Source organism: Euprymna scolopes, chromosome 17, assembly GCF_053919585.1.
Source record: "Euprymna scolopes isolate OS-2025 chromosome 17, ASM5391958v1, whole genome shotgun sequence".
Lineage (NCBI taxonomy): Eukaryota > Metazoa > Mollusca > Cephalopoda > Sepiida > Sepiolidae > Euprymna > Euprymna scolopes.
In genome coordinates, this window is record NC_136498.1 from 11,971,181 (window position 1) to 11,984,664 (window position 13,484).

At 26.9% G+C, this 13,484-nt stretch overlaps 1 protein-coding gene across 1 annotated transcript in view; it reads left to right on the forward strand.

Annotated features, from left to right (window-relative positions):
• LOC145296663 (membrane metallo-endopeptidase-like 1) overlaps positions 1 to 13,484 on the forward strand; it is a 336,498-nt gene that overhangs the window by 164,444 nt on the left and 158,570 nt on the right. The window contains exon 9 of the mRNA XM_080142602.1: positions 7,558 to 7,697. Coding sequence (XP_079998728.1) covers positions 7,558 to 7,697 — 140 coding nt within the window. The remainder of the gene's footprint in view (positions 1 to 7,557; positions 7,698 to 13,484) is intronic.

A 13,484-nucleotide genomic window follows, 5' to 3' on the forward strand; every position in this document is an offset into this window, starting at 1 on the left:
AAAATTTTGAACTTAAATAATGGATCAAACTAAAACAATAGGGCTCTGATAACTCACATGCATTAAATAAACACTCGCAGTCTGTCTACGGAGGGCTCCATCATCTAACATTTAAAGCTGAAGACATTAATTCTAAGTATATTCAAATGTTTAATTATTCGTAACATTTTCTACTTAAAGCATTAAAAGAATATTTTTATTCGCACATTCAAATTGGTTCTTAAGTCCATCTCTGCCTGTAAATCATGTTAGTGTTTCTACTGTATTTGAAACCCCAAGTTTCAGATTAGTTTTGCAAAATTGGGTTTCCTTCAGTTGAAATACTGCAGAAACACTTTTGCTCGTTAATATTTTTTCTATCCAAAAATGCATTTTTTTGTCGAAATTCTAATTATATTTATAAGAGCTAAAAATGGTATTTTAAATCAGTAAATGTTTATGTTATTTTTAATTCGCTTTTTTGTTTTTACCAATGAGATATGAGAAACTTTACCTTGCATCCACACGGAAATATTTATGAACCTATTTGACAAAAAATTCAAATAGTTCTAGAGTGAAAAGCAATGGCGTCTTAGATATACGAACATAAATATTTACGCAAAACTTTTCATCCATAGTTTAGTAATTCCGAAAAATTTTCGATGTCAGAATGCTAACATCTATTTTCACATTGACAGTTTAAGAATATGTTTTTATAAGAAAACTTGAACGATAATATATACATATTTTTAAAGTATTACGTGTCTCTAGGAATACGAAAACCCTGTTCATGCATGGATTTGTATATGTAATGTGACCCATAGGCGCAGCCCTTCAGCGTTGATTAGAACGTCGGAATAAAAAGTCAGCTTTCTAAACAAAAAGAAGTATCTGTATTCGGGGTCAATTTGTTTTTAATGAATTCAATTTTAGAGAGTTTTTTAATCAACCATGCCATTAAACTGTATTAAATTATTAATCTAGGTACATTTTAGTACTATGTGCTAGTGATTTATATATATATATATACACACACACACATATATATATATACACACACACATATATATATATTTGTAGCCTTTTTCTCATGCATATTTAATTGAATTGCGGGGGGGCATTATAATTTTCTCTCTGTGCCCTGCGGGGGTCCCCAAGTAAAGAGCAGGCAATTAATCAATTTGATTGAAAAATGAGCGATGTAACCAATTTCAATGACAATAAAATATTGGAGTAAACATATATATTAATACTTTTTCAATCTCGGGTAACGTCGGGTATTCCTGCTAGTATATAATAATAATAATAATAATAATAATAATAATAATAATAATAATAATAGATGTATATATATATATACATATATATATACATATACAAATTCTCTCTATAAAGTAAATTTTTGAATTTTTCTATTTGCTCTACAACAGTATTGAACACTTTCTCCAGTTTTTATTAATTACAAATTCCACTATATATATATATATATATATATATATATATATATATATATATATATATATATATATATATATATATATATATATATATATATATATATATATATAATGGGGAATATGTTTTAGATAAATTACGCTTAGTCCTAACAGGACTTTCTTGAAACGAACATAGATCGCCTTTAAGACTTTCGGATGGAATATCGAATGAGCATAGTAAACGAGTCAATGTTGAAATTAAATAATCCGTGATGTATAAAATAAAAAAAAACTCAAAATGAGTTAAAATATTAAGGACTAATTTTGATTTCAAAACTCAATTAGATTCCAAATCTCTCTCGAAAAATCTAAAAATATGTTAACGTGTTAAAGCTTAAAATATTGGATATTGACCGAGCAACATCGAAAAGTGTACTACTCGACGATTATTATTATAAGGATGAACAATAGATTAATAGCTGTAAAACTAAAATGTCAGAAAGAAAAATATGAAATAGAAATACATATTTACAGTTAACATTATTTTCGTTAAAATGTTTTAACAGAAAGAAACGTTAGTTTTCATAACCAACACAATTTTTTTCCTTCGAGAAAAGAATATGAGATAGTTTGGGAATACAGGTATCAGTTACGCAATAGTTGGGACTCAGAGACAGCAGACCCAGTCGATAGTTAGAGGAAGAAAGACGATCGGGAAGAGTAATGGCTCTGAGTAACGGAAATGTCAATAGTAAAAGTCTAAAGCAAGGGTTGTCATTTTCCAATGAGGGAAACATTTGAAATAAAGCTACAGTAAATACCACCAAGTCTTAGGGTTAGGGTTAGGGTTTGCAGCTTTTACAAGGATCCATCAATCAAGGTCAACCAAGATGAATAAGGTATGTTTCACTGTTTGCTGATGTAAACCCTTAGAGACTTTTACTTGTTATTTAATTTCATAATTATTATATGTCCTCTTTAGACAATCACTAGACGATCAATAGACATATTCATGTATATATATATATATATATATATATATATATATATATATATATATATATATATATATATTTACACACTGGTAACCACTTATCAAGGCCCGGAAGCCACTCAAGGATAAAAGTTATTGCAAGTACAGTACGTTAGTGTGGAGATTTAATGAAGTGTTTATTAAGGGGGCGGTTCATTAGGAATTTGCTTATGTTGGACTTGAAGACATCTAGGTTGTAGTCAGGTGGGAAGCAGGCAGACGGAACAGAGTTCCACAGGCGTGCAGTTCTAAGAAAGAAGCTTTGTTCATGGTATCTACGTTTTGATTTAGGACATGGTAAAGAGTGGGGAAATTTTTTGACAGTGGATTCAGCTAGAAGGGTGTTTTTCGTGAAAGATTGGAGAGGGGGGACCAGAGATTGGAGTTCTGACGAGCACTGACCATGGAAATAACGATAAAACAAGGATAGGCTCGCAACGTCTCTTCTGTAGGAGAGAGGTTGCAGGGTAGAGAAAAGGGCATCCCCCGCTAAGCCACGAAGTCTACTTTGTACTCTGTCAAGGCAGGATAGGCCGTTTTTAGCAGCTCCTGCCCAGATATGGCAGCAGTATTCCATCCTTGGACATACTTGGCTTATGTATGTAAATGATCAGATATATCGAAGGTAAATATATACACGTTAATAAACACAAATTATATATACAACCCTCATGTTATACAGAACCTTACTATATGAAGAAGTTCTCTCCGATTCTCTCTCTTCTGATCTAGAGCAAGTGGTACAATGGGAAAAGAGGTTGCTTGTTACTTTTAATGCATCTAAAACCAAGCTTTAATCTTTACATCAGCAACGTTCTGATCCCCATCTGGCATCAATTCTAATGAATGGCTCTCGTCTTGGGGAGGTGTCATGTTTTGACAAGCTTCTGGGTTGACCTTTACTCCTGATCTGAAATGGAACACATACATTAAATCCGTATCAAAGGGCGCTGGAAAATGGTGGAATCCTTCTATCCCTTCAGTAGATATCTCACTGCTGATGCAATTCTCTATCCATATAAGAGCCAGGTACGTTCAAGGATGGAGTACTGTTGCCACATCTGGACAGGAGCTGCTAGAAAGGACTTATTCTGCCTTGATAGAGTTCAAAATAGACTACGTAGCCACGTAGGGGGTGTCCTTTTCTCTTCCCTGCAACCTCTTTCTCACAGAATGGAATGTTGCGAGTTTGTCTCTGCTTTATCGTGATTTTCAATGCTATTGTCTGACTGAGCTCCAATCTATGGTCCCCCGAAAAACTTTTACAAGAAACACCTGTCTAGCAGAAAACACTATCGATAATATTCCCCACTCTTTATCTGTGCCTAAACCTAAACGTAGATTCCATGACCAAAGCTTCTTTCTTAGAACTGTACGCCTATGGAATTGTCTACCGTTTTCCTGCTTTCCAGCTGACTACAATATAGTTGTCTTCAAGTCTAAAGTAAACAAGTTTTTGATTAGCCGTTCCATATAAGTTAACAAATTTACCGAATTTCCATTACTAACGATTACTTTCTTGTCCAACTGTCTACTGTACACTCTTTAACCCTTATCCTTGAGTGGCCTCTTGGCATTGATAAGTGGTGATACCTTTGTAAAAAAATACGACAAAAATCTGTCGTAAAAAACGAAATATGCGTCCATTTAGCGTTTGGAACGATTCATTTCAAGAAGCTATTCCTTTTCTTATACTAATTATACCAGTCCACGTGTGGACCATTTAAGTTAGATGGCCGTTTTTCTATCGAGGTATGGTTCTTTGTAGTTTTGAAGAGTCCACTTTCCCATGCGTTACTTTCTCCCTTACAGAAAGCATTTTGTTATTTACAATAGTCAGAAACACCTCTATTTCCAAATTTTGGTAGGGTTGCTCAGGCACTTTTTGTAAGTCTGATTGCCCTTTCGATTGAGCCCTGATTTATATAACATTTTCCGGCAACTGTGGGGAGTAAATATCAAGCCGACAGAGATTAGGAATGACTTAGTTTATAGTTACTTGCTTGTGGGTCCCTCATTGTATAATGCCAATGGGGTTGCACAGGCAATTTATAATAGGCCATTCTTCACCACGTCTTATGAACTGACTCATTTTTCTACCTTTGGCCTTGTGACATAATTTATCCCAATAAGAGGAAGGTAAATACGGAGGTTTTCAACTTTCCCCTACCTCCTTTCAATTCGCGTGGGGCCCCTATTTACTTTTCATCTCCACAAGAGTAGAGTTCGACACAAGATCGATTTTTATTCAAATCGCAAACAAAAGATTCTTAATCATGACAAAATAGAATTGCTTCCATCTCGAAATATATCTCTTTCTTACCGATAACAGTATGATACTATCGCCTCCCCGGGAGGGTTACTTGGTTGAAGAGCGTCTTGGGAACGCAGCCAGCTACCCGGGAAATAAACGATATCCAACGATATCTAACGATAGACACATGTTGGAAACATCAACAAAAAACGGGTCGACATGTCGTCGGCTATATCTGTCTGGCATGGGTCGCTTCTTGTGTGTTCATTGCGTCGTTACAGGCAGCTTTCTGTCGTCGCATTCATAGAAGGAACCGCAGACTGAAATCGAACACTTCTACAAAAATAGCGAACAAATGCATTTTTATAAAAATATATAATTTATTTAATAGTTAACAAGTAGGAAGCATATTTAGTCGACACATTGCGTGCACACCAAATCACCACGTCCTCCGCGTATGGGGTGCAAGCTTCAACTGTTTTTACAACAATGGAATTATATTTCAATTCTCTCTTTCAATGAAGAAAGAGAGAGAAAGGGAGTGAATCGGTGAAATAGAAAGGAAGAGAGAGAGAGAGAGAGAGAGAGAGAGAAATATGCGTTTCACGCAATGCTTTGTTTTTCAAGTTCAGATATCTGCGTGTAAGTCTGACCTTTCTTGAATGATTCTGACACCACTGAAAGTTTCATAATAACTGTCATTCAAACCCAAGCTACATGCTCTAACCGTTTAAAAAATGTGTCCGCACTGAAATGTGTGTGTGTTTGCCTCCACATAGGTGCAGGTCAAGTTAGACACAAGGTTTATTAATGTATAAACCTCCAGCTCCTCCAAAAAGGACTAGCCATTGTGCCACAACAGTACAGAGGACGTATCATATTCGAACAGATACTACACTTTAATTCAAGCTCATTCTTATAAATATATTTTTAACACCTTAAGATGCTAATGAGGGAAATGTTGCAATTGTGCCAAGTTGATGAAAACATTTTATATACCTTATTTACTTGTCTACCCGCAAGGACAGAGTTGGACGGAAGGCCAATTTTCGTTGTAGATAAAATCCAACAGCTTAAAAAAAGACATTTTTAATTGAGACTTCACCGATTAAGGACAACACAAATGAAGTCTTTCCTTAGACATGATGCCAAAGAAAGTTGCTAGACTAATAGGTTTTGCATTGTCTGCCTCACCAAGCCTCTGTCTCATCGTCGCAATGTTGCATTTCTGTGCTTGTTGTACTTCAATGGAATGTGCATCGACGAACGCACTGTATTTATTTCATAATCAACGTAAGTTGAATCCTGAACGAAGGCAGTGAAAAAGTAACATTCAAAACAGAGAATCAGCAACTATGTCCCAGAGCCTAGCTGGAGTTCGAACACGGTAACCCCGTAATAATAATAAAGGGTTGGGTTCGAGACTCCGAACAAACGGTTCCCCAGTTCGATACAAAACACCTGATGAAGACCGGAGGTTAAAACGGCCGAAACGTTATGACTCTTACAACCAAGATGAGGAAGTCAGTCTGACAATCTCAATCAACGAAAACACCTCATCTCAAAAATACAGACAATTACTATCAACGTAAGTAGTTTGACTAACACGACAAGCAGCAAAATTGAGCTTCTTCACTATAGAAATCCCCTATGCTGGAAAAAAAAATAATATAATAGTTTCCTTGCTTGAACGGTTTGATATTGGAATGATCTTCCTTCTGACTATTTCCTCGACGGTATAAACATGCAGAAATGTGAACATATTTCGCTGCACAACCCTTCTACTAAAAAATGCCTCCTATAAATATGTTGTCGTGTGGAAAAATAGACACATATACAATATAGAATAAATTTATTACGCTAGGTACAATCATGGGAGTCCGTGTCAGGTAAAAACTAGCAAGTGAGTTGACAAGTAAACCGCTAAGTGTTCGCATTGTAACTCGCAATTTCAACTTACTCGAAGCAGTTTCGCCCCTTTTTAAATCTAGGTGCATCGTAGTCGGAGCTTAAAACGGAATTCATAGTCACCCATTACGTAATGTGCATCTTTGAAGGAAAATAAATGTATAACAATTTAAGTGTATAGGAGTTAACAACAAAATTGTCGCACTAGAAAAGACGACATGATCCCATTGCAGACAATCTACCAGTTGGCCAGAGCGATAGGAAAGTGACATAATGTTCGACAAGCTGTAAATTCATACTCTCTACCGATCCTCCAAGTTATGAGAACATTACCATTGCCATAACCCTCAAAATGCATCGCTGGATTGCCACGAATAACAGGAATGTGCCCATGTTGATGAAAACAGTCTCCAGCCACGGTTATTGTCCTTGGTGCGGTTTCACGGGAGGTCAACATCATGCCGCCTCACATTTTAGAAGTCGGCTTGAAAGTCAACACTAAAGTGTACCAGGATGTGCTTAAATGTGGTGATCCCCTGGGGCAATTAGTTGTCCGTTGACAGACCCTAGGTATGGCAGCAGGATTTATTACTGCTATCTACCGAGTATTCACTAAGTTCCCGTCGGCGCTTATAGAAAACCCATGCTTTTAGTTCCGGACTTGTATCGAGATGGTGATTGAGGCTACATTGAGTAGATTTCAGCTCTGCCACATAATCAAATTTGCTAAATTGCTTTTTTTTTCAATAAAGTTTAAAAATAAAGCTATATTTTTGTTTTCTGTAAGGCGACAACTTTATCATTCAACCCTGTAGTGTCAGAATTGATACTACGCTTTGCTCTTTCCGAAGAGGCTAAGAAGAACGATTCATATTATTCAGTTCATTTTTTATCTGTTAATATTTTTATGCTTTTATTGTTTTCATTTTGTTATTTTATTGTTGCAGTTTGACTGGAAATATTTCTTGGAAGGTTTATTAAGCATGAATGGCAGCAATGTCACGCTGCCAGAAGATGAAACTATTATCATGATATCGAAAAGTTACATTGGCCAGTTGATGGCTCTGATGAACGAAACACAGAACAGGTAAGACTGGACCTCAACCATGACCGACTTAAACTTGGAAGATAGGTTGGTTGGATTAGGGGTTTTACAGCATAACTATCATCGTAGCGACATTACGAAATCATACGTATATATATTCCAGACGACTTCTTGATATAGTAGCTTATCTTGTAGACGTATAATTTTGATAAAGCCTACAAACGACATCGTTCAAAATCACTGACCAATTCGGCGGATGAGGTAAAACATAGAGATCAATAATTACTATTTAATCAAATAAGCGAATTTTAAATGAACTCTTCCACATATATAATTTTAAATGAACATTTCCTACATATATAATTTTAAATTAACATTTCCTATATATATATAATTTTAAATTAACATTTTCTATATATATGTAATTTAAAATTTACATTTTCTACATATAAAATTTTAAATTAACATTTACACGTATATAATTTTAAATAAACATTTCCACATATATAATTTTAAATTAACATTTCCACGTATATAATTCTAAATTAACATTTCCTACATAAATAAATTTAAATAAACATTTCCTATATATATAATTTTAAATTAACATTTCCTACATATATAATTTTAAATAAACATTTCCTACATATATAATTTTAAATTAAATTTCCTATATATATATAATTTTAAATTAACATTTTCTATATATACGTAATTTAAAATTTACATTTTCTACATATAAAATTTTAAATTAACATTTACACGTATATAATTTTAAATAAACATTTCCACATATATAATTTTAAATTAACATTTCCACGTATATAATTCTAAATTAACATTTCCTACATAAATAATTTTAAATAAACATTTCCTATATATATAATTTTAAATTAACATTTCCTACATATATAATTTTAAATAAACATTTCCTACATATATAATTTTAAATTAACATTTCCTACATATATAATTTTAAATTAACATTTCATAATATATAATTTTAAATTAACATTTCCACATATATAATTTTAAATAAACATTTCCTATATATATAATTGTAAATTAACATTTCCACGTATATAATTCTAAATTAACATTTCCTACATAAATAATTTTAAATAAACATTTCCTATATATATAATTTTAAATTAACATTTCCTACATATATAATTTGAAATAAACATTTCCTACATATATAATTTTAAATTACCATTTCCTACATATATAATTTTAAATTAACATTTCATAATATATAATTTTAAATTAACATTTCCACATATATAATTTTAAATAAACATTTCCTATATATATAATTGTAAATTAACATTTCCACATATATAATTCTAAATTAACATTTCCTACATAAATAATTTTAAATAAACATTTCCTATATATATAATTCTAACTTAACATTTCCTACATAAATAATTTTAAATAAACATTTCCTATATATATAATTTTAAATTAACATTTCCTACATACATAATTTTAAATAAACATTTCCTATATATATAATGTTAAATTAACATTTCCACATATATAATTTTAAATTAACATTTCCTACATATATAATTTTAAATAAACATTTCCTACATATATAATTTTAAATTAACATTTCCACATATATAATTTTAAATTAACATTTCCACATATATAATTTTAAATAAAAATTTCCTATATATATAATTGTAAATTAACATTTCCACATATATAATTTTAAATTAACATTTCCTACATATATAATTTTAAATTAACATTTCCACATATATAATTCTAAATTAACATTTCCACATATATAATTTTAAATTAACATTTCCACATATACAATTTTAAATTAACATTTCCACATATATAATTTTAAATTAACATTTCCACATATATAATTTTAAATTAACATTTCCGACATATATAGTTTTAAATAAACATTTCTTATATATATAATTTTAAAGTAATATTTCCTACATATATAATTTTAAATTAACATTTCCTACATATATTATTTTAAATTAACATTTCCACATATAGAATTAAAAATTTACATTTCCACATATATAATTTTAAATTAACATTTCCTACATATATAATTTTAAATTAACATTTCCACATATATAATTTTAAATTAACATTTCCACATATATATTTAAAATTAACATTTCCTAGATATATAATTTTAAATTAATATTTCCCACATATATAATTTTATATAAACATTTCCTATATATATAATTTTAAATTAACATTTCCGAAATATGTAATTTTAAATTAACATTTCCGAAATATATAATTTTATATTAACATTTCCGAAATATATAATTTTAAATTAACATTTCCGAAATATATAATTTTAAATTAACATTTCCACATATATAATTTAAAATTAACATTTCGAAAATATATAATTTATATAAACATTTCCATATATATAATTCTTAATTAACATTTCCTACATATAAAGCTTTAAATTAACATTTCCCACATATATAATTATATATCAAAAATTCTACATATATGATTTTGTATTAACATTTCCTAAATATATAATTTTATATAAACATTTCTACATATATAATCTTTAATTAACGGTTCCACATATATAATTTTAAATTAACATTTCCACATATATAATTTTAAATTAACATTTCCACATATATAATTTTAAATTAACATTTCCACATATAATTTTAAATTAAAATTTCCACATATATAATTTTAAATTAACATTTTCTACCTATATAATTTTAAATTAACATTTCCTATATATATATAATTTTAAATTAACATTTCCTATATATATATATAATTTTAAATTAACATTTCTTATATATACATAATTTAAAATTAACATTTTTAAATATATAATTTTAAATAAACATTTCCTACATATATAATTTAAAATTAACATTTCCACATATATAATTTAAAATTTACATTTCCACAAAAATAATTTTAAATTAACATTTCCTACATACATAATTTTAAATTAACATTTTTAAATATATCATTTTAAATTAACATTTCCTACATATATAATTTTAAATTTATATTTCCACAAATATAATTTTAAATTAACATTTCCTACATATATAATTTTAAATTAACATTTCCACATATATAATTCTAAATTAACATTTCCTACAAAAATAATTTTAAATAAACATTTCCTATATATATAATTCTAACTTAACATTTCCTACATAAATAATTTTAAATAAACATTTCCTATATATATAATTTTAAATTAACATTTCCTACATACATAATTTTAAATAAACATTTCCTATATATATAATGTTAAATTAACATTTCCACATATATAATTTTAAATTAACATTTCCTACATATATAATTTTAAATTAACATTTCCTACATATATAATTTTAAATTAACATTTCCACATATATAATTTTAAATTAACATTTCCACATATATAATTTTAAATAAAAATTTCCTATATATATAATTGTAAATTAACATTTCCACATATATAATTTTAAATTAACATTTCCTACATATATAATTTTAAATTAACATTTCCACATATATAATTCTAAATTAACATTTCCACATATATAATTTTAAATTAACATTTCCACATATATAATTTTAAATTAACATTTCCACATATATAATTTTAAATTAACATTTCCACATATATAATTTTAAATTAACATTTCCGACATATATAGTTTTAAATAAACATTTCTTATATATATAATTTTAAAGTAATATTTCCTACATATATAATTTTAAATTAACATTTCCTACATATATAATTTTAAATTAACATTTCCACATATAGAATTAAAAATTTACATTTCCACATATATAATTTTAAATTAACATTTCCTACATATATAATTTTAAATTAACATTTCCACATATATAATTTTAAATTAACATTTCCACATATATATTTCAAATTAACATTTCCTAGATATATAATTTTAAATTAATATTTCCCACATATATGATTTTATACAAACATTTCCTATATATATAATTTTAAATTAACATTTCCGAAATATGTAATTTTATATTAACATTTCCGAAATATATAATTTTAAATTAACATTTCCGAAATATATAATTTTAAATTAACATTTCCACATATATAATTTAAAATTAACATTTCGAAAATATATAATTTATATAAACATTTCCATATATATAATTCTTAATTAACATTTCCTACATATAAAGCTTTAAATTAACATTTCCCACATATAAAATTATATATCAAAAATTCTACATATATGATTTTGTATTAACATTTCCTAAATATATAATTTTATATAAACATTGCTACATATATAATCTTTAATTAACGGTTCCACATATATAATTTTAAATTAACATTTCCACATATATAATTTTAAATTAACATTTCCACATATAATTTTAAATTAAAATTTCCACATATATAATTTTAAATTAACATTTTCTACCTATATAATTTTAAATCAACATTTCCTATATATATATAATTTTAAATTAACATTTCCTATATATATATAATTTTAAATTAACATTTCTTATATATACATAATTTAAAATTAACATTTTTAAATATATAATTTTAAATTAGCATTTCCTACATATATAATTTTAAATTAACATTTCCACATATATAATTTAAAATTTACATTTCCAAAAAAATAATTTTAAATTAACATTTCCTACATACATAATTTTAAATTAACATTTTTAAATATATAATTTTAAATTAACATTTCCACATATATAATTTTAAATTTATATTTCCACAAATATAATTTTAAATTAACATTTCCTACATATATTATTTTAAATTAACATTTCCACATATAGAATTAAAAATTTACATTTCCACATATATAATTTTAAATTAACATTTTCTACATATATAATTTTAAATTAACATTTCCACATATATAATTTCAAATTAACATTTCCACATATATATTTCAAATTAACATTTCCTAGATATATAATTTTATATTAATATTTCCCACATATATAATTTTATATAAACATTTCCTATATATATAATTTTAAATTAACATTTCCGAAATATGTAATTTTAAATTAACATTTCCGAAATATATAATTTTATATAAACATTTCCGAAATATATAATTTTAAATTAACATTTCCGAAATATATAATTTTAAATTAACATTTCCACATATATAATTTAAAATTAACATTTCGAAAATATATAATTTATATAAACATTTCCATATATATAATTCTTAATTAACATTTCCTACATATAAAGCTTTAAATTAACATTTCCCACATATATAATTATATATCAAAAATTCTACATATATGATTTTGTATTAACATTTCCTAAATATATAATTTTATATAAACATTTCTACATATATAATCTTTAATTAACGGTTCCACATATATAATTTTAAATTAACATTTCCACATATATAATTTTAAATTAACATTTCCACATATATAATTTTAAATTAACATTTCCACATATAATTTTAAATTAAAATTTCCACATATATAATTTTAAATTAACATTTTCTACCTATATAATTTTGAATTAACATTTCCTATTCATATATAATTTTAAATTAACATTTCCTATATATATATATATATAATTTTAAATTAACATTTCTTATATATACATAATTTAAAATTAACATTCTTAAATATATAATTTTAAATTAGCATTTCCTACATATATAATTTAAAATTAACATTTCCACATATATAATTTAAAATTTACATTTCCACAAAAATAATTATAAATTAACATTTCCTACATACATAATTTTAAATTAACATTTTTAAATATATAATTTTAAATTAACATTTCCA